The sequence below is a fragment of the Pseudophryne corroboree genome, chromosome 5 (assembly GCF_028390025.1).
Source record: "Pseudophryne corroboree isolate aPseCor3 chromosome 5, aPseCor3.hap2, whole genome shotgun sequence".
Lineage (NCBI taxonomy): Eukaryota > Metazoa > Chordata > Amphibia > Anura > Myobatrachidae > Pseudophryne > Pseudophryne corroboree.
In genome coordinates this window covers 180514132-180535215 of record NC_086448.1, presented here as the reverse complement: position 1 = coordinate 180535215, position 21084 = coordinate 180514132, and the positions used below count along the sequence as shown (strand labels likewise).

Sequence of the window (21084 nt, the reverse complement as noted above, 5' to 3'; positions counted from 1 at the left end):
TCTTATCCCACTATTTCTGCCGAACACCAAGAGACCTTGTCAGCACCTATCACGCCTGGGGAGGTCTCAAAAGTTATCAGGTCCCTGAAACCGAGCAAGGCCGCAGGCCCTGATGGCTTTGGCGGTAGTTTTTACAAAACACTACACTATGAGATTTTAGATACCTTAGTCTCTACTTTTAATTCTATTTTACAGTCGGGCACTGCTCCTCTCTATTTTAATACTGCATATATTAAAATTTTGCCGAAACCTGGACGTGATCTGACACTGCCAGGTTCGTACAGACCTATTTCTCTTCTTATTTCGGACTATAAAATTTTAGCAAAAATACTGGCAGACAGATTGAAAAACTTTCTCCCCACCATTATTCACCTGGATCAAACCGGATTCATCCAGGGCAGAAACTCTGTTCTTAATGTACGAAAAGTGTTATCAGCAATTCAACACCTTCAAAGCTCTTCTGATATATCCCCCCCAGGTGTGATAGTCTCTTTAGATGCGGAGAAGGCCTTCGATCTCGTACTCTGGCCCCATTTATATACCTGTAAGTCTCGATTTGGCATCCACTTTTCTTTTATCTCCTACGTTAAAATTCTTCACACTAACCCGGTGTCCCAAATTCTCTGTAATGGACAGATATCAGAATGTTTCCCTATCTGTAAGGGTACTAGACAGGGATGTCCCCTCTCCCCTCTCCTATTTGTCATCGCCATAGAGCCCCTAGCTATTGCCCTTCGCAACTCTTCTGATTTTAAAGGCATCCGGATATCCTCCCAGGAACTGAAAGTATCTCTCTTTGCAGATGATATGCTGCTATATGTTACTGACCCTCAAGGTCTCTTCCACATATTATGGGGGTGATTGCGGATTTTGGGAGGATCTCCGGATACAAAATCAATGTGGATAAATCTGAGATTTTGCCGATAGGTTCTTACTCCTTAGATCTACAGTCTACCTCTGTCTTTTCGAAATTTCCGATATTCATCAGTCACATCAGTTATTTAGGGGTCTTCATCCCCTCTTCGACTGATAAACTGTACTCCCTAAACTTTTCCCCTATACTACGAAAAATAAACTATTTTCTCTCCATTTTCTCCCTCTCTCCTTACTGGGTAGGACTGCTGCGATTAAATCGATCATTTTCCCTAAACTTTTCTACTATATTCAGATGCTGTCTATTGCCTTGTCCAACAGAGATATTCTATCTATCAAATCCAGCATTTCTCATTTCCTTTGGAATGGGAAACGCCCAGGGCCGGCGCTACCATTAGGCAGCTTTAGGCAGCTGCCTATGAGCGCTGGCCACTGGAGGGCGGCAGGCTGTTGCTGAACCAGTTTTACTTCCTGGGCTATCCTAGTGGCTCGGGTTTATCCAGCTGCCACTGTCAGTCACCCTCACCTCTGGCCCGGGCGAACTGGGTTCACTGCGGCCCCTCTGCTGACGGTCTCTGGACACAACCGCCCGGCAACAAGTGGGAACAGCTGCGGCTCCTGCTCACCTCTGCCGCCGTATTGGCTATAGCTTAGCCAGGCTGCGGTACACTTAAACATTTGGGGCCACCCTTATTGACTGTCAGAGGCTGACAGTCGGACTGCTGCGCACTGCTGCTGTGTCTTTATACTGGCAAGACAGGCAGCAGCATCGTTTTCGCTCTGCAGGGGCCCCTCTCAAGGCCGGAGGCCCGGTCACTGTTCCCCAGGCTTCCATGCTCCCTCAGCAGCCCACCATTTGCCACAAGCTTCTGGAAGCCTTGTATCTGCCTGACCCCGGCCAGCTCCACATCCTGCCCCTGCAAGCTCGGTGTGCAGAGAGGACCGATGGAGTGGTGCAGTGGAACCGCACATCTATGACACAAAGACCCCCCAGCCACAATCATCAAAAAAAGTAAGAGAAAATTGTGTGTGTCATCTTGATATTAAAGTACATAAGGGTTGATAGGTATAATTTATATCAAGGAAGTGTGTGTGTGTGGGGTGGTGGTGATAGGCACAACACATATAAGGGGTGATCAACAGAAAATATATTAGGGGTACACAAAATGATACTATATATATATATATATATATATATATATAGCGTTTGGCAGGGTGGCACTCATGGGCTTTGATACAGAAGAATAAAAGGCTTGCAGTGTCTGCTCTGTTCTGTTGAACAGAACAGACTCTGCAAGTCTTTTATTCTTCTGTATCAAGGCCCATGAGTGCCACCCTGCCAAACGCTGGATAGATTGGGGTTCGCCAGACCCGGGAGGGCACCAGGGCAAGTAAAACTTTTTTTGCAAAGGAGTGCCGGCACCTGTGTTAAAATATATATATATTTTTTTATATATATATATATATATATATATACACACACACACACACACTATATATATTTATGTGGGTTCCGTATGGTTTACTGGCGGGTGGGATGCCGGCTGTCAGAATCCCAACAGCGGTATCCTGCCCGCCAGAATGCTGGCAGTGGGGCGTGCGCTACGAGTCCCCTTGTGGGCTCGCTGGGCTCACCACGCTGTTCTCGCCACGCTACGGGCTAGGTGGCTCGCCGCATTCACCACAGGTTCTTTTCCCATTCTATGGGTGTTGTGGACACCCATGAGTGGGAATAGCGCTGTTGCACCAGGTTTCCGGCCGGCGGCATTGTCAGCTGTCGGATTCTGGCATCAGTATCCTGACCGCCTAGATCCAAACAGCTGGCAAATTAACTGCTTTCCATTTAGACATATATATATATATATATATATATATATATGCTCATGTTCAGAATGTGGGACCCCCTGAGTTATCAGTTTCACTAGCCACGTGGACATGTAATATAAATAGTAACCTTTGGCGAGCGACGGTACATGTTTACTGTTCTGAACAAGTTTAATGATGTTCTGACCTTGAACTATGTATATTTGCATTTTTGCTACAGTACAGCCACATATTTTTGTTTTACGCGCCAGCTAACTACAGGTAGTTCACTGGCCAGTGCATACAGCAATGTGGGAGACAATGACTTCATTATTTTGAATCTGGAGCCGTCCGCAAGCCAATCGGAGCTCATGGATCTGCAGCCAATCATAATGTGGCATAATGTGTAAGGGCAGTACTATTGTGTGGCATAATGTTATAAGGGGCATTACTGGGTGTGTCATAATGAGTAAGTGGCAGTACTGTGTGGCATAATGTATAGGGGCATTTCTGTGTGGCATAATGTATAGGGGCATTACTGTATGACATAACATAAGTGGTACTACTACTGTGTGTCATAATGTGTATAAGGAGTACTACTGTGTGGCAGGATGTGAGTGGGCTCTGTGTGACAGAACTTGAATAGACTCTACTGTGTGGCATAATGTGTGGTTTAATGTAAATGGGCTCTATTGAGGTGTAATATGAATAAGGGGCACTACTGTGTGATATGAAGTGAATAAGTGACAATACTGTGTGATGTAACGTGAATAAGGGGCACTACTGTGACATAATGTGAATAAAGGGGGGGGGAGTAGACGTAAGTTTTACCTAGGGTGCCGAGAAATCTTGCACCGGCCCTGGAAACGCCCACGTATTGCCTATAACAAATTGACACTCCCTACATCCTTGGGTGGTCTTGGCATTCCGGATTTTAAAGCATACACCTTAGCTGTGTTTTTTAGATATGCCAGTGACTGGTTATTATCTGCGTCCACCTACACCGATAGTTCTCTAGATCTGGCCGTGTTTTTTCCCTTTTCTCCCGCGGCCCTATTGCATCCCAAATCCTCAGATATCCCCCGAACTATATATTCCAATATACTGTTTTGAGATACATACTTTAGCTGGATTAGTCTGCATAAAAAATTCAAAAGAGACTTTAGATATTCCCCATATCTCACAATTTGGGGTAATCCTGGCTTCTCTCCTTCAATTTATAACTCTTGCTATCAGATTTGGAAGGAAATGGATTTACTTCTTGTGCGCAAGGTCTTTGACCCTCGTGGACTTTTCCCAACTTTTCAGAATCTTCAACAAACTTACTCACTGCCTAGTAGTCATTTTTATTTCTATTTGCAGCTCAGGCACTACACACAATCGCTTCCGACAAGCCCCCTTCAACCTCTATCCCCTAACTTAATTCTTACAGTCTTACAAACCAATGTGAGCAAGGTTTATAGAGTGAAACATATTTATATCCCTTTAATGAAACTTAAAATTGTGCTACCTCAACACACTAATCACATATTCACTGCTTGGAAAACGGATATCCCATCTCTTCATCATGATGCCGAGAAACTGCTTCTAACTTACACTTCTTCCAATAAATATTTGCGATCTGCCTACCTCCAAGAAGTACATTTTCACTTTCTTTACAGGTCCTACATTGCCCCAGCACAGAGGAAATATATGTTATCTATTGAATCTGATTGTTGTGTTAAATGTGGTTTATCAAATGCCAAGTTTTTCCATTGTGCCTGGGACTGCTCCAAAATACGCAGATTTTGGAATAAAACCTTATTGTACTTACAATCTATTATAGGTATCCGTTTGACACTTGATCCAATGGCCTGTTTGCTCCTGCACTTTGAAAGATGGTCTCTGATAGGGAATACCTCACGCATTGTCCTATTTATTGTGACTTCCTTAACTTTAACAAAAAAGTTAATACTAAATCCACTGGACGAAAAAATCGGCTCCTTCCATCCAAGAACTTAAAAACAAGCTCCTGCAGACATTAAATTTTGACATACGATCCCTCCTTCTGAATGAAGAACTAAGTACTCGCTCATTCCATAATAAATGGGACTTTTTTATTAATTCTATGGATGAAGTCTCTCGATCCTTGATTCTTCAATATCTGGGTTCTCACGATTGGTATAGAGCAATTTCGCTCAACTATATTGTATTGTAATATTAGTCTCAGACAAGTCTACTTTGCCTTCGGACTTAAGTCTTCTGTTAAGGTCTATGTTTGGCAATGTGGTTCGTATTCCGAAATCTAACTTACTTAGCTATCTATGATTCCATCTGGTTAACCTATGACCGTATTTTGCTAATGTCTTCTTAACTCATCTATAATGTCTAACTACAAGATCTATATTCCCCCTCCCTCTTCACCCCTTATGTGTCTGTTATGTTTTAGTTTATAGTTTTGTCATGTCTGGTTCCTTTAACCCACTGAACTCCATTTGAATATTATAATATGTGACTATTGTTTTTTGTACTATCTCTTTGAAAATCCAATAAAAAGATATAAAAAAAATAGATACATTTTCTCGATTATGTTTCAGTTAATTTAATAATACTGACATTGAATTCCATTTTTACTGGCCATTCTAGTAACATACTGAACATTCACAATAGCAGCTAGTCACTTGAGTTGAATAGAGTTTCATGGTGGAGTACGCTATTTCACAGAGAAGTTCCAGTGGCACAATTTCCAAGTATCACTTTTGCTTCACCAATCTGGACTGGCATCTCCGAACTGAAGTTTTATATTTGCATAATCTATATATTGCAGCACTAGAGCATTATAGTGATACTGTTTTATATGTCGCTCACTTTATCATCTTATTAGTTCACTGGTTAATTTATCCACTTGTACTGTCTGTACTTTTTTATATATTGAATTGAATGTTTTCTTTTTCCTGCTTTGGTGCTACAGACACTGGATGGCGCCATAGAAATAAAAGATAATTATGGTAATAGAGTTAGGAAAACAACTGCTGTGCAGTCCAGGCAGGAATATAAGAAATTCCATAGACAAATATGGAAAGGGGTGAACATTCAGATTTAAAAAATGTTGTTCATCTGAAATAGCAAACTTAATGCTAATCAATACAATGTTAGATTTTGATAAGAATTTGACCATGACTATTGTAGATGTAGTATGCTCTTTATTTTATTCCTAGGGCCTACCAATATTGATGTGCGGTGTCACACTGACACGCAGTAAGGATTTGCATGTGCAGCTGTGTAGTATCGGTGGGCCAACAGTGGCGTGATCAGCATGAAACGGAGTGGCTTATCTCTATAAACAGTGCTAGGCTATCCTCCAGCCTCTCTTTATCCCCTTCATACACACTGTTACATCACTGTATTTCCCACTCATGACCATAGCAGCATGAAGTGGGAAATACCTCTTTACCCTCCCAGCAGTCTACATTAAGTCCAGGAAAGCCACCAAACATGGCCATGTCTTACTGGAATCGGGAAAATGACAGAGCGTGTTAACCTGGAATGTTGGAAAAGAGATAGATATAATACACTTCCTGAAAAGCTGACTAACTATGAATACTCTGGGCCTTCCTCCTCGCCAACTAGACTCAACATTAAATCAATAGCACCCATGTTTAATCATTAAGCCTGCTTCCTCCCATAAATCCCAAAATAAAATTAATATGATTCACATTTAAAAAATAGGGCTATGTGCCCCCATAATCCCCAAGATTAATCAAGAGCATTTTTGTTCAATCAATAGGCCTTCTTCACCACCAACACAACCAACACCAAAATTAAGTTAACAGTATTATAACTAAGACCAGTATTCTTCGTTTCTAACCTGTTCTAATCCTTGTCCATTACACTCAGTGTCCTTTTATGTTTTATATGTACCAGGGAATAACACTCTTAATTTCTACAGGACCTAAAATGACCTAATCTGATGTTAGTATCTAAAATTACCTATTTTGACTGTTAGAACCTAAAAATGGGTTGACATAATGATGTCATTACTGATGTGTGGCTTGGGTTGCGTGAACGATAACTCCCAAATGGACAATCGGATCAAAATTTAGATTGCACCTCCAGTGTGTAGAATGTAACAAACTACAAAAATGGTCCTGTCACTTTTTACAGTATCTGCTACGGGTGCTCCTCGGGTAACGCCAAGAACCAAGGCCCCTTCTGATGAAACCGTGGTTCTGTTTTCACGGAGAAATGCGTTAAGGATACTCCACGCTGCCTCACTTTCCCTTCAGATCTTTAGAAGCACAGCACCACAGCCTGCACTCCATCAGCGGCAATTGCCGTGGACTCTCAGCCACGTACAGCGTCCTCCTCCCCTGTGAACTGAGCAGAATACCGCCGCTCCCACAAACTGCAATGGACACTGCATGCTGATAGCGAGTCTCAGACAAAAGTGTAAGGAACCAGTGGTGAGCATAAACTTTCTGGCGGCCGGGGAGGTAGTAGCACAGCGCCAGTCCAACCTATAGCTGAGTATTTACATTCCCACAGAACAATTTGGGACATTATATTTTTCTCTGGAGTGGATCAGTCATATTGCCTCTTGGCTGTGGACATATGTGCGATATATAATTGGGATACGTTATATGGCAGCGTGTATTATTATCAGCAGTGAATAACCTTTTAAGTAATTTTTATTCTATGCATTGCATTTATATATATTCTTAATTTATGTGATTGAATAAATTGTTTATGATACATTGACACTCAGCGCTCTCTTGTGATACTGCAGGTCTCATATATATTTTCCTTTGTTCTGAGTACCACAGAATACTCAAATGGGAGTTGCTATAATTATATTGATATAATCATACTAATATAATTAAACAATTGGGTGACCAACAGTTTGTATTTATGTGCCTTTAAACAGAGCGCCTGATTTGATAATTTTAGGAGTCTATAATTGTCAAGTACTAGAACCTAAAAAGACCTAATTTTGTTACTTAAATTGAAACAATATACATTTACTGTGGAAATGTGTGTAATGAGTAGTTTTCATATGTAATTCATATATACAGATGAGTACTGTTACAGCCTGGATTGAAAAACCTAATTATAGTTTTTTTGATCCTAAAAATCCAGGCCTAATTATAACCCTATCAGCCCCTACATTAAAATACTAACACACAACATTTATAAATAGGACAATTCATACAAACCTGTCTATCAAGGCTTTCCCCCAATAAGTTCCACTATTAAATTACTAGCCCCAACATTTAATAGAGACCCAATCATTAATAACCCCAGCAAGATATTGCTATTCTTATCAACCCCACATTGGATTAGTAGCCCCACTTTTGATAAAAAACAACAACAACAATCCACATTACATTAATACGCCCACCACATAATATTAATATCTCACTCCGGTACCCTAATAAAATGAATACCCCCTCTAGTACCATCCTTAAATTATAAACCAACCCACATGAAAACTTGAAAGTTTTGGGAGACAGACTTCTCTCCGTCCTGTGCAGTATCTGCACCATTAGGGGCGTAGCCAGAAATTTGTTGGCCCCATAGGAACATTTTGAAGGGGCCCCTGTCCCAATGTTTCTAGAGAGACACCTCTCTGCAGCAGTTGTTCATTGTATGCCCCATAATAGTGCCCTAGTTTGTTTACTGAACTATAGTAGTGTCTTAATTAAAATTATGCCCCATAGAACTGCCCTTGTTTATTTTATAGACCATTGTATGTCACATTGTAGGGCGGCCAATACACTTTATGCAATACAGTACCCCTAATTCACATTACTATATACAGTGTCCACAGTTCATATTATGCACATTAAAGGGCCCCCAGTTCATATTATGCTACACTATGGTGCCTCCACTTCATATTGTGCCACATTATAGTGCCCCACTTCATATTACTACATGTAACGTAATGCCCTCCAGTTCATTTTATACCACAGTAGAATGAGCAGGTCCAGGGGTGAAACTAGATATATTGTAGGACAAAAAGCAAAAGTTTGTAAGGGTCCCTATGTACCACCCAGTGGTTGAAATGTATACAATATATGTAACTTTCATAGGGTAGATGGGCCCCTCTCAGCTCTGGGCCCCATAGCTGCTGCACTGCCTGCACCTATGGTAGCTACGCCCCTGTGCACCATCCTCATTTGTGTTGATAGAAGTGAAGAAGAGAAAGTATGATAGTTCTCATCAGGGCCATAAATAGGGGTGTGCGAGTGGTGCCATTGCTGAGGGAATAGTTTATACAGTTCATTAGTAAGCTAAAAGCCCAGGACATCAAGTATGCAGTGCAGCAGTGGTATGCAGAGGACTGCACAGATGATATAGACATAGACACTTCTCCATAAGATGCTGAAGAGTGTATATAATCATTGGACAGGATTATAGGGTGTGTGTGTGTGTGTGTGTGTGTGTGTGTGTGTGTGTGTGTGTGTGTGTGTGTGTGTGTGTGTGTGTGTGTGTGTGTTCCAGCATAACTCTGGAATGCCTGGAGCAATTTACACCAAACTTGGTACACATATGATTTACAATCTGGAAAAAAATACTTTGGGGTTAAGACACCCCTAGGGGTGGGGGTGAGAAGGGGGTGACATGTAAAAATCCATAGTTTTCGGGGTAGCGTAGATGAATAGGGACACTCCCGATGCCGTTTCAGTCCAAGTTCAGTCCCCATCAGCAGAGGGGGTGAGAAGGGGTGAAAAATAAAATGTCCAAAATTGCTGAGATTAGTGTCAAATCCATCGTTTTCAGGGTTGCTAAACTGATCGCATTTTGAATATTGATATGTTCCTTAGGCTGTCCGTTAACACACAGGCTATGTATCTTCAGGCTAATTCTTTTAGGGGTTAGGTAATGAACTTAAACTTGTAGATAGGCGCAATGAAAATAGTCTTATTGCATTAAGATTTCCACGCGGGCGCTATATATATATATATATATATATATATATATATATATATATCGATAGATATAGAGATATATAGATATAGATATATAAATGCAGAAGCCGTCACTCCCTCCCTCACTCACTCTTTACTAATTCTCTTACTTCCCGATATGTTAGGAAGCTGAAATGTAACATACTGTAGGTAGTCTTCAGGTGGGAAATTGGAAAACTACATAATTAGAATTTTAATAAATCTCCCCAAAGGGGATGAAAAGGGGTTGACATAATGACGTCATTACTGATGTGTGGCTTGGTTTGCGTGAACGATAACTCCCAAATGGACAATCGGATCAAAATTTAGATTTCACCTCCAGTGTGTAGAATGTAATAAACTACAAAAATGGTCCTGTCACTTTTTACCGTATCTGCTATGGGTGCTCCTCTGGTAACGCCAAGAACCATGGATTAATATTTACTTACATTAAGGCATCTCAGATTTACAGCTCTATAGATTTACCAACACGTGATAATCAGAAACTCCCATGCGAAGAACGGGTAAAACAGCTAGTATATAATATTTCTGCTGCGGGGTACACTGGGCTCCACAAGGAAAGACAATGGGGTGTAGAGTAGGATCTTGATCCAAGGCACCAACAGGCTCAAAAGATTTGACTGTTCCCAAGATGCATAGCTCCGCCTCCTCTATAACCCCGCCTCCCTGCACAGGAGCTCAATTTTGTAGTTGGTGCTGCAGATAGCAGGTACATAACAGAGGGGCTGCTCCAGGCAGCCCTAAGAAGAGCTTTTTTGAAGAAAAAGTGAAAACTACAAGGGCAGCAGCAGTGTGTAAATGTCAGAAGACATTCACTGCTGCAGCTCCAGCTCTCCCCAGCGGCGCTGTACATTCCCGAGCCCTGGTTGCCGGGTAACTACAGCAGAAGGCTCCGATTTTCTTCCAGTTAGACACACACGGCTGGGGCTTTCCGGGATCGCTAACTTTCCCTGTCCTCAGGAAGTACGTATCATATGTACTTCCTGAGGATGGGGAATGTTGCCCCCGAAACTTTGAAGTAAAACTTTGTTTGATTATTCATCCGGGAGTGCCGCTTCTGCTTTCTGCAGTGTGGACCTACATTCATATTTAACACTTCCAAGGGCATGCCGGTGGCTGGATTCACTGAGTGGTGTACTGGACCTACTCGTCTCGTGTGTGTATGTATGTATATATATATACCCCATACTTGCCTACTTTTGGAAACTAGTTTCAGGGAGATTCAAGATGGTATGAGAGCTTGCATGGCACTCCACTGAAGGGGCGTGTCATGCTCCACCTAAAGGGTGTGTCTAGCTCCACCTGTGGGTGTGTCTATTGCCATTCAGGGGGATGTCCTGCAGGTAGAAACTAAATTACTTAGAGCAGCATGCTGCCAGGGGGTGCGTGTGTATGGGTGGCATATGTAGTTGCACATACAGGAGTCAGTGCCAGCCTACACACAGGAGTCAGTGCCAGCCTACACACACGCACACACACACAGGGGTCAGTGCCAGCCTACACACACACACACACACACACACACACACACACACACACACACACACGGTCAGTGCCAGCCTACACACACACACACACAGGGGTCAGTGCTAGCCTACACACACACGGGAGTCAGTGCCAGCCTACACACACACACACAGGTCAGTGCTAGCCTAAACACACAGGGGTCAGTGCTAGCCTACACACACACACACACACACACACACACACACACACACACACACACACACACAGGGGTCAGTGCTAGCCTACACACACACACACACACACACAGGGGTCAGTGCCAGCCTACACACACACACACACACACACACACACACACACACACACACACGGGTCAGTGCTAGCCTACACACACACACACACACACACACACACACACACACACACACACAGGGGTCAGTGCCAGCCTACACACACACACACACACACACACACACACACACACAGGTCAGTGCCATACTACCCACACAGGGGTCAGTGCCATTCCTACACATATACACATGGGTCAGTGCCAGTATACAAACAGGAATCAGTGCCAGCCTACACACTCACACACACACACACACACACACACACACACCAAACAGGACAATATTAACCTACACACAGTGCCGGCGTATGAGGCCACTGAGGTAGAACCACATACACTCACTTTGGGATTGGGCACTCCTCATAGAAACATAGATTTGATGGCAGATAAGAACCACTTGGCAGATCTAGTCTGCCCATGTATACTCTAGGGTTATTTATATATTTTTTCGGGAGGCAATTAACCTACCAGCATATTTTTGGACTGTTTCAGATATCGCCATTACCGAGTTTATTATCCTTATGGAAAGAATGAATATTGGGGGTAATTCCAAGTTGATCGCAGCAGGAATTTTGTTAGCAGTTGGGCAAAACCATGTGCACTGCAGGGGAGGCAGATATAACGTGCAGAAAGAGTTAGATTTGGGTGGGTTATTTTGTTTCTGTGCAGGGTAAATACTGGCTGCTTTATTTTTACACTGCAAATTAGATTGCAGATTGAACACACAACACCCAAATCTAACTCTCTCTGCACATGTTAAATCTGCCTCCCCTGCAGTGCACATGGGGGGTCATTCCGAGTTGTTCGCTCGCTAGCAGATTTTAGCAGCATTGCACACGCTAGGCCGCCGCCCTCTGGGAGTGTATCTTAGCTTAGCAGAATTGCAAACGAAAGATTAGCAGAATTGCGAATAGAAAATTCTTAGCAGTTTCTAAGTAGCTCGAGACTTACTCCTACACTGCGATCAGCTCAGCCCGTTTCGTTCCTGGTTTGACATCACAAACACGCCCTGCGTTCGGCCAGCCACTCCCCCGTTTCTCCAGACAGTCCTGCGTTTTATCCTGGCACGCCTGCATTTTTCCACACACTCCCTGAAAACGGTCAGTTTCCGCCCAGAAACACCCACTTCCTGTCAATCACACTCCGAACACTTCAACAATGAAAATTCTTTGTTCGGACGTGAGTAAATCTACTAAGTTTTGAGCTAAAATACTTAGCGCATGCGCCCTGCGTACCATGCGCATGCGCATTTTCGCCTTAATCGCTCCGTTGCGAAAATCGGCAACGAGCGAACAACTCGGAATGACCCCCATGGTTTTGCCCAATTGCTAACAAACTTGCTGCTGCGATCAACTCAGAATTACCCCCATTATGTGTTAGATATCCTTGGTAACACTGCAGCCTGAATCTCAGAAGTGTCTATTTGATTGTTCAATAGTAAATTGGCAACACAGTGATAGTAACAGTTATACAGTTGTTAAAGAATTCACGTATGGTTATTATGTTGCAATGCCTCATATAAACTTCACTGTGCTGCTAAAAGGATATATATATATATATATATATATATATATATATTTATATATACTGTATATATTTTTTATTATTCGCTGTATAGACTGCTGATATATTGCCACCGTAAAGCATTGGACAGAGTGTGTGTCTGGATTGGTATCGCACACTGTGGGTATGTTTTATATATACTGTATACTACATTATATAGTAATTAACAGGGTAAATAGAGTGTTCAATTGTTCAGTTGTTTATTAGCCTCTGGTAGTGTAAAGTACGCCTAGAACATATATTTTGCAGTATTGAATAGAGGCTGTGACTGGCAATACAAGAATCTGCTAATTGCCATGGTAGATGTGTACCAATCAGATCAGTGCATTTAGTAAACAGTAATAATTACAAATCTTGTTGTTCTTGGTGAATATGATGTTGCTAATTATAGTGCCAGTCCTTGGATGAAATAATAACCGCTAATCCTAAACTGTAAGAGAGTTACAGTACACACAAGGGTAAGGAATAGGAGGGACTGTTTAATCTCCCAGCATGGAAGGCAGAGATAGGGGAGGTCATGTAAGTTTACTGAATAACATGCAGCAGCGGTTGCCCGGCCAGTCTGCAGTTGGAGGCCAGAGGTCACATCTGATACGTGCAAGAGTATTCCCCTGCCGCCCCCGGACTGTCAATCGTCCCACCAAGCAAGTTCATCCATCACTCACCCATCCTAGATGATGTCTCACTGCCCGCAGGTCTGCATGCTAGGGGGAAGATGCGGAGGGATCAGAAGCTGCTGCTGCTGCCATGGCCAGTGGAGATGGACACTGCGCGGTAAGGTGTCCATAGTGGCTGGCCGCTCGCAGGCTCTGCAGAGCTGGCTCTCCGCGATTCTGTTCAAGCCCCACATGCATTCCTAACCGATTTTGCATGCTCACTTCAAACTCTGCTCCCGTGGCGGCCGGACTTGCGCATGCGCCGTTTAGGTTTCTTGCGGAGCAGGGGGATTCCGGGGGATTGGGAGGGCTGTGCGGGGCAGCGGGAGAATGTTTGCAGGATCGGGAGCCTCCCGCAGAATGCAAATGCAGGAGTGTTGGCAAGTATGATATACACACACAGTATGTATACACAGTATATATATATATATATATATATAGTGATAATGCTCGGCACTCCAGACCTGTCTTACCATCTGAATGCACCCAGTGCACTCCTTAGTAAGTTATTGTATGTTATACAAAAGAAAATGTGGTGACACTCCAAGGACTTTTTGGTCAGTCTCCGATGTATTAGCTATATTTCAGTTTATTACAACCGTTGTCAGGCAAAAAACATCAACAAGTAACATCTTACCTTTATACATTCAGAACACCCAGTGAACAAGCATGCTCAGGTTCCCACTGAGCAGCTTAAATATGTACAAAAGTGTGACAGCTACAGTATAAACCTTTCTGCACCTGGAGAATGCAGTAACCAGATTGGCTGTCTTATAGGGAGGGTCCTAAATTTATCCCTATGCCACAGTGGACATACTGGGGCTGATGCTGAGCTTGTTTGCAGAGCTTATTCTGCACATTTGCGCTTTCTCTGGAACTGAGTGCACACAAATACGAGCGAGTTGTATGTATTTTGATCACATCTACTCTAAGTTTCACACAGCTACGCATATGAGTGAATATTGTGTATGCATGTTTTCTGAGTGTGCTTCTTTGGAGCAACATACACCCAATTTACCTTCTACTCTGCATTGGGGTCATCATCATAAATCCTTAATGGATGCATTATCATTAATCCCCAACACCTTAGTAGCAGTTCTAACCACTATGCCAACCAGGTTCAATGCAGTATAGATATACAAAGCCAGTGTAATGAAGACAACTGCTGGCAGTACTAGACCTTAACTGTTGAAATCTATAGACTATAGTATAAAATATTTAAATGTTAAATTATAAAAAGTGAGAGTTTTTTTCTAGGTACTGTTTCCTTTATGTAGTATGGCCAGGGGTGGAACAGTAACATACAGTAGCATGGGTGTAACATACAGTATATGAGGAGTCTCGTGATCCTGTCCAACCACTACTGTCTTAAATTAAGAAATCTCCAAAAATGTCAGATATGTTTATGGTAAGTTTTTCAATTCAGGAATACAGAAATACAGGTTGAGTATCCCATATCCAAATATTCCGAAATACGGAATATTCCGAAATACGGACATTTTTTAGTGAGAGTGAGATAGTGAAACCTTTGTTTTTTGATGTCTCAATGTATACAAACTTTGTTTAATACACAAAGTTATTAAAAATATTGTATTATATGACCTTCAGGCTGTGTGTATAAGGTGTATTTGAAACATACATGAATTGTGTGAATGTACACACACTTTGTTTAATGCACAAAGTTATAAAAAATATAGGCTACAATGACCTTCAGGCTGTGTGTATAAGGTGTATATGTAACATAAATGCATTCTGTGCTTAGATTTAGGTCCCATCACCATGATATCTCATTATGGTATGCAATTATTCCAAAATACGGAAAAATCCCATATCCAAAATACCTCTGGTCCCAAGCATTTTGGATAAGGGATACTCAACCTGTATATCCTTTTCAGACAGAAATGTCTGAAAATCCCGGCTTTTACCCAGTATTTCAGTGGCGGGTAGTTTTGCCGGTCCCTGCCTGACCCTTCTTTCACACAGACAAGCAAATTACCGGGTCAAAAATTTCTACCCGGTAATTTGCAGATCAACACGGGTATTTTGCCTGTGTGAAAGGGTCATCCAGGGTCAAAATTCCTGGGTCTCCAACCCTGTCCCCGGAATTTCAACCCAGGTTGACCCTTTCACACAGAAAAAGGACCCATGTTTTTTGGAAAATTGCCGGGTAGAACTTCTTCACAGGGGAATTTGCCTTTCTGTGTGAAAGGGGTATTAGAGAGGAGCACATCCCAGGGCAATTGTTAGAGTACATAGAGCTGGGACAATAAAACTGAAATATTTCTAATTATACTACAGTATATATCATGTTAATATAGGATTTGTTGTCTACTTACTTCCAGGGTTTCAAAGTTAAATTCTGGAAGTGACAGAGATTATGAAACTGAAGCGAATAAGAACTTTGCCAAATCTTTTCATCAATATCTTCAGTATCTTGGAATTCTGCCACAGCCTAGTGCTCCAAACTTCTACTCAAGGCCGAAGAGTGAGCCGTCAAAGATTCCGGTAATAAGACTCAAAATTAATATATGCTGTGGTATTGTAAGATAACAGCTATCAATGTCTCAATGTCATAATAGTTTGTAAGACAACACAAAATCCACAGTGCTGGAAAGTCACAATTAAATTATACGAAAAAACAAGGTGATGGAAGTTGATACAAAGGCTGGAGGCCGAGCTCGTTACAGCTTACAGCATACCTGCCTACTGCTCAGAAAACATTTAATGGAGACTGAAAGCAACTGAAGAGAGTGTGTACTATTTCTTAGAGACATGCCATAAAATTAGAAGTTTCTTTATTTTTCAAGTTATATGACAGCTAGATAATGGGGGTAAGCTGCAAACTGCATAGAAGACTGTGCTTTTAAGTTGTGCAAGCCATGCACTGTTGTCACAGTAACAAAACAAAAAAATGGAAAAGTCACAAAAAGAGCCTGCACTGTTGGCTAATACTGTAAAGCTGGGTGCACATTGGCCAATATATTGGCCGATATATCGCTAGCATGTAGGGAGGTGAATACAATCGATATATCTGTGCAGCACATCCGATGGCCAGTATATCCGCAGAATTAGATATATCGGCACATCTGGCTGTGCGTCTGGGCGGTCCACCAACCACTCATACCCTGCCTACAGGGACAGACGTCACAGCTGGGCCGGCAAATTCAGATGTCCGGTCAGCTGGATGACTAAGGAACTGCAGTTCCCAGTGATAACAAGGTGTTACTACAGTACTAAAAGCAGTGGCATTCTTCTTTTTTCTAAATTAAGAACTTATACATTATTTTTAAATGTTCTCTATTATACGTTCATGCTTTATTTTTATTTTTGCAAGAGAAGTACATATTTTACATACAGTATATATATATATATATATATAGGTTCCACATCATTTTATTGATTGTAACACATTAGTAAAATAAAACTTCATTTTTATTGTCACGTTGCTGAAGAAAATCTTCACTTGGCCTTTAGCGGCTCAGTTTTCAACATAAAATAATAAATAAGAAAAATCTGATGGAAATGCTCAGTGAGTGAAGGCTGTGTGGCGTATGTCAATCTGCCATCATTCTAAGTTCTCATTAGAGTACCATACTCCTTATACCCTTCATACATTATTGATCTTTGCTCATGAGTAACACTGCTCAGTAAAATAGTAAAAACTGTTCTAAAGGTTAAAATCTTAAATTATAAATTTATAATCGCTGCAAGAATATTTAGATGTCAGTGATTTGCACTGGAAATTGTTATACTCTTTTATGTACAGTATGAAAGATTTCTTGATGTATTTTTATTTTTTTATTTTTTTTGCATAACTGAATGAATATTAAATTATAAATTACATTTTAGCTAAAATGTGAAGAATATTTACAATTATGCTTAATTAGAAAAGGCCAAGTGATCTGCTGTGATGTTTTTCTATTTGTTATCAGCAATAGCATATTTTAAATGGGAAAATACAACAATATTAAACGTGATTTTTGCTGAATTACCACTCTGCATTAAAACATATTAAATATACTAGAATAAGTGTAGTCTTCATTTTAATTATACTTGCTATATATATATATATATATGTATATATATATATATTTTTTTTTAAATGATACTGTTTGTATCTGTTTCTCTTCGTTAAATATAGCAGTGATGTATTATATAACACATTACAATAACACCTTCAGATACTGGTCAAGATTGAGTGCACTTAGTTACATTTAATCTGTGGTCGACCACACTTGGGTCGACAGTCATTAGGTCGACCACTATTGGTTGACATGCATTAGGGTGACATGGTCACTAGGTCGACATGACATGAGTTTTTCACAATTTTTCTTTCATTTGTTGCACTTTTTCATACTTTACGATCCACATGGACTACGATTAGGAATGGTAACCTGTGCCGAGCGCAGCGGTAGCGGAGCAAGGCACTTTGCCTGAATGCGAGGGTTCACGGGGCACTAATTGGGGTTCCTGGTCACTCTACGAAGTAAATGACACCAAATTTAAAAAAAAAACTCATGTAGAATTTTTGTCCTGTCAACCTTGCTCATGTTGACCTAATGCTTGTGTCAACCTATGTTTGGTGTCGACTTAGTCACTGTCGACCAATAGTGGTCGACCTAGACACTGTCGACCTAAGTGTGGTCAACCCTATGAACCACATCCTAAATCTGTTGTTGCTTCTAAGAAAATGACATTAGAGCTGTGTGGAATGTGTATATATATATACAGTATATATATATATATATATATATATATATACATACATTTGTATATTTGTACATTTGTAAATGTATATTTGTGTGACACCACAAAGTTATAGGATTCAGGAACAAGTCTGTATTGTTCATGTCCATGTGATTACAGTGATAGTCTTCAACAAAGATCACAGTGAAAAGTGTTTTTAAAAATAAATATATACCCGCAGTCAGTCTTCTCTCCCTCCTTCCCTCCTTTCAGAGACATTGTCCATATCTAGCTTTAAATAAAAAAGTGAGGCATAGGTTAGTTTAGCAGCAGTTGGTCTAAAAAGGATGAGTTATACTGTACGTAGTGAAGCATGAGATCAATAACTAGGCAACAGGGGTGTGAGAAAGATAGTTGGACAACAGCGGCCTTGCAGAAGTATTGTTGAGTATAAGTGTATATACTGTATGTGTGCCAGAAGGATAGTTAGGCAGCAGTGAGCTATACTGTAGCTTGGCAGCAGTACTAAGGATTGGTGAACAGCAATTACTCAGCAGCACTGCTGCGCAAGGACAGTAGTGGTATGGATAAAGAATAACTAAATAGCAATAAATGTGAGGCTAGCTGTCAGCATTGGGGTGTGAGAAGGATAGCTGGGCAGCAGTCGATGTGAGAAGGATAGCAGGGCAGTTGGAAGGTAGAAGGATAGCATGGCAGCAGGGCCGGTTGTAGACCTTGTGGCGCCCAGGGCGAAAGTATCACTTGCCCCTACCCCCCGACAGGCAAAACAGGGTTAGTGCGTGCCTAAGGCATGCATAAAAAAAATAGGGGCGTGGCTTCATAGGGAAGGGTCGTGGTCCCTGTAGTTGTGCCCCCAGTAGTTATGCCCCCAGTAGATGTGCCCCCAGTAGAGATACCCATGTAATTATGCCTCCTTAGATGTGCCCCAGTAGAGATGCCCCCTATAGATTTGCCCCATTAGATGTGCCCCCAGTAGAGATGCCCCTGTAGTTATGCCCCCTTAGCTGTGCCTCCAGTAGAGATGCCCCCTGTACATTTGCCCCCATTAGAAGTGCCCCCAGTAGAGATGCCCCTCTAGTTATGCCCCCTTAGATGTGCCATCAGTAGAGATGCCCCTGTATTTTTGCCCCCTTAGATGTGCCCCCAGTAGAGATGCCCCCATTAGATGTGCCCCCAGTAGAGATGCCCCCTTGTAGCGCCGCTTACAAACATACATAAAAACAAAAAAAACAATACTCAAAAGCCCCGCTCCTGCTTCCCGACCGCTGCTGCTCTGTCTCTGGCCGCCGCCGGCTTCTCTCTATGGGAGAGACGTCTGATGTCTCTCCCATAGCAGCGCTGCACAGACACTAGAGGTCAATTATGACCTCTAGTGTCTGTCTGAAAATGGAGCCGGCTGCAGCGGGTGCCCGCACTGCCCACGGCGCTTGCTGCAGGGATGCTGGGTGCAGGTGGTTGGCGGGTGCCTACGGGATTGACTGTGGGCATGCCTTGGACTGCAGCGCCCCGGGCGCCCGCCCTTCTCACCTGTGCCTTGATCCACTCCTGCATGGCAGCACTCGGTGTGAGAAGGATAGCTGGGCAGTATGGAGGTAGAAGGATATCTGGCAAGCAGAGCGGTATGAGAAGGATAGTTGGGCAGCAGTATGGTGTGAGTAGGATAGCTGGACAATATGGAGGTAGAAGGATAGTTGGGAAGTACAGAGGTTTGTGAAAGATAAGTGGCCAGCAGTGTGGGGTAATAAGATAGATGGGCAGCAGTGTGGTATGAGTAAAATAGTTTGGCAATAGGGAGGTGTGAGAAGGCTAGCTGGGCAGTAGATAGTTAGAAGAAGGTTAACTGGGCAGTAGATAGGTAGAAGAAGGATAGCTGGGCAGTAGATAGTTAGAAGAAGGTTAACTGGGCAGTAGATAGGTAGAAGAAGGATAGCTGGGCAGTAGTGGGGTGTGATAATGATAGATCAGCAGCAGTTCAGTGTGAGTAGGATAGCTGGGCAATAGGGAGGTGTGAGAAGGATAGCCGGGCAATAGGGGGTGTGAGAAGGCTAGCTGGGCAGTAGATAGGTAGAAGAAGGATAGCTGGGCAGTAGATAGGTAGATGAAGGATATCTGGGCAGTAGTGGGGTATGAGAATGATAGGTCAGCAGCAGTTCAGTGTGAGTAGGATAGCTGGGCAGTAGGAGTCTGTGAGAAGGATAGCTGGGCAGTAGTAAGGTGTAAGAAGGATAGCTGGATAGTAAGAAGGTAGAAGAAGTATAGCTGGGCAGCAGTTGGGTGGCTGTAGGAACAGCTGGAAAGTGTGGACGTGTGAGAAGGATAGCTGGTCAGCAGTGTGGCCAGAATTGGATAGTGGGGCTGCAGGGAGGTGTGAGAATGATAGCTGGGTAGCAGTAGTGTGTGTGTAGGATAACTGGGCAATAGGGAGGTGTAAGAAGGATAGCGGGGCAGTAGTAGGATGTGAGAAGGATAGCTGAGCAGTAGTAGGATGTGAGAAGGATAGCTGGGCAGTAGTAGGGTGTGAGAAGGATAGCTGAGCAGTAGTAGGATGTGAGAAGGATAGCTGGGCAGTAGTAGGATGTGAGAAGGATAGCTGGGCAGTAGTAGTATGTGAGAAGGATAGCTGAGTAGTAAGGCACTAGAAGAAGGATAGCTGGACAGCAGTGGGGTGGGAATAGAAAAGCAAGGCAGTACAGAGGTCTGAGAAGGATATCTGTCTGGTCAG

The 21084-nt window shown here is 42.4% G+C and overlaps 1 protein-coding gene across 3 annotated transcripts in view; it reads left to right on the top strand.

The window, feature by feature from the left end:
* PTPRN2 (protein tyrosine phosphatase receptor type N2) overlaps nucleotides 1–21084 on the top strand; it is a 1612706-nt gene that overhangs the window by 591307 nt on the left and 1000315 nt on the right. For all 3 annotated transcript variants that reach the window (XM_063921907.1, XM_063921908.1, XM_063921909.1), the window contains one exon: nucleotides 15998–16160. In XM_063921907.1, the coding sequence (XP_063777977.1) occupies nucleotides 15998–16160 (163 nt within the window). The remainder of the gene's footprint in view (nucleotides 1–15997; nucleotides 16161–21084) is intronic.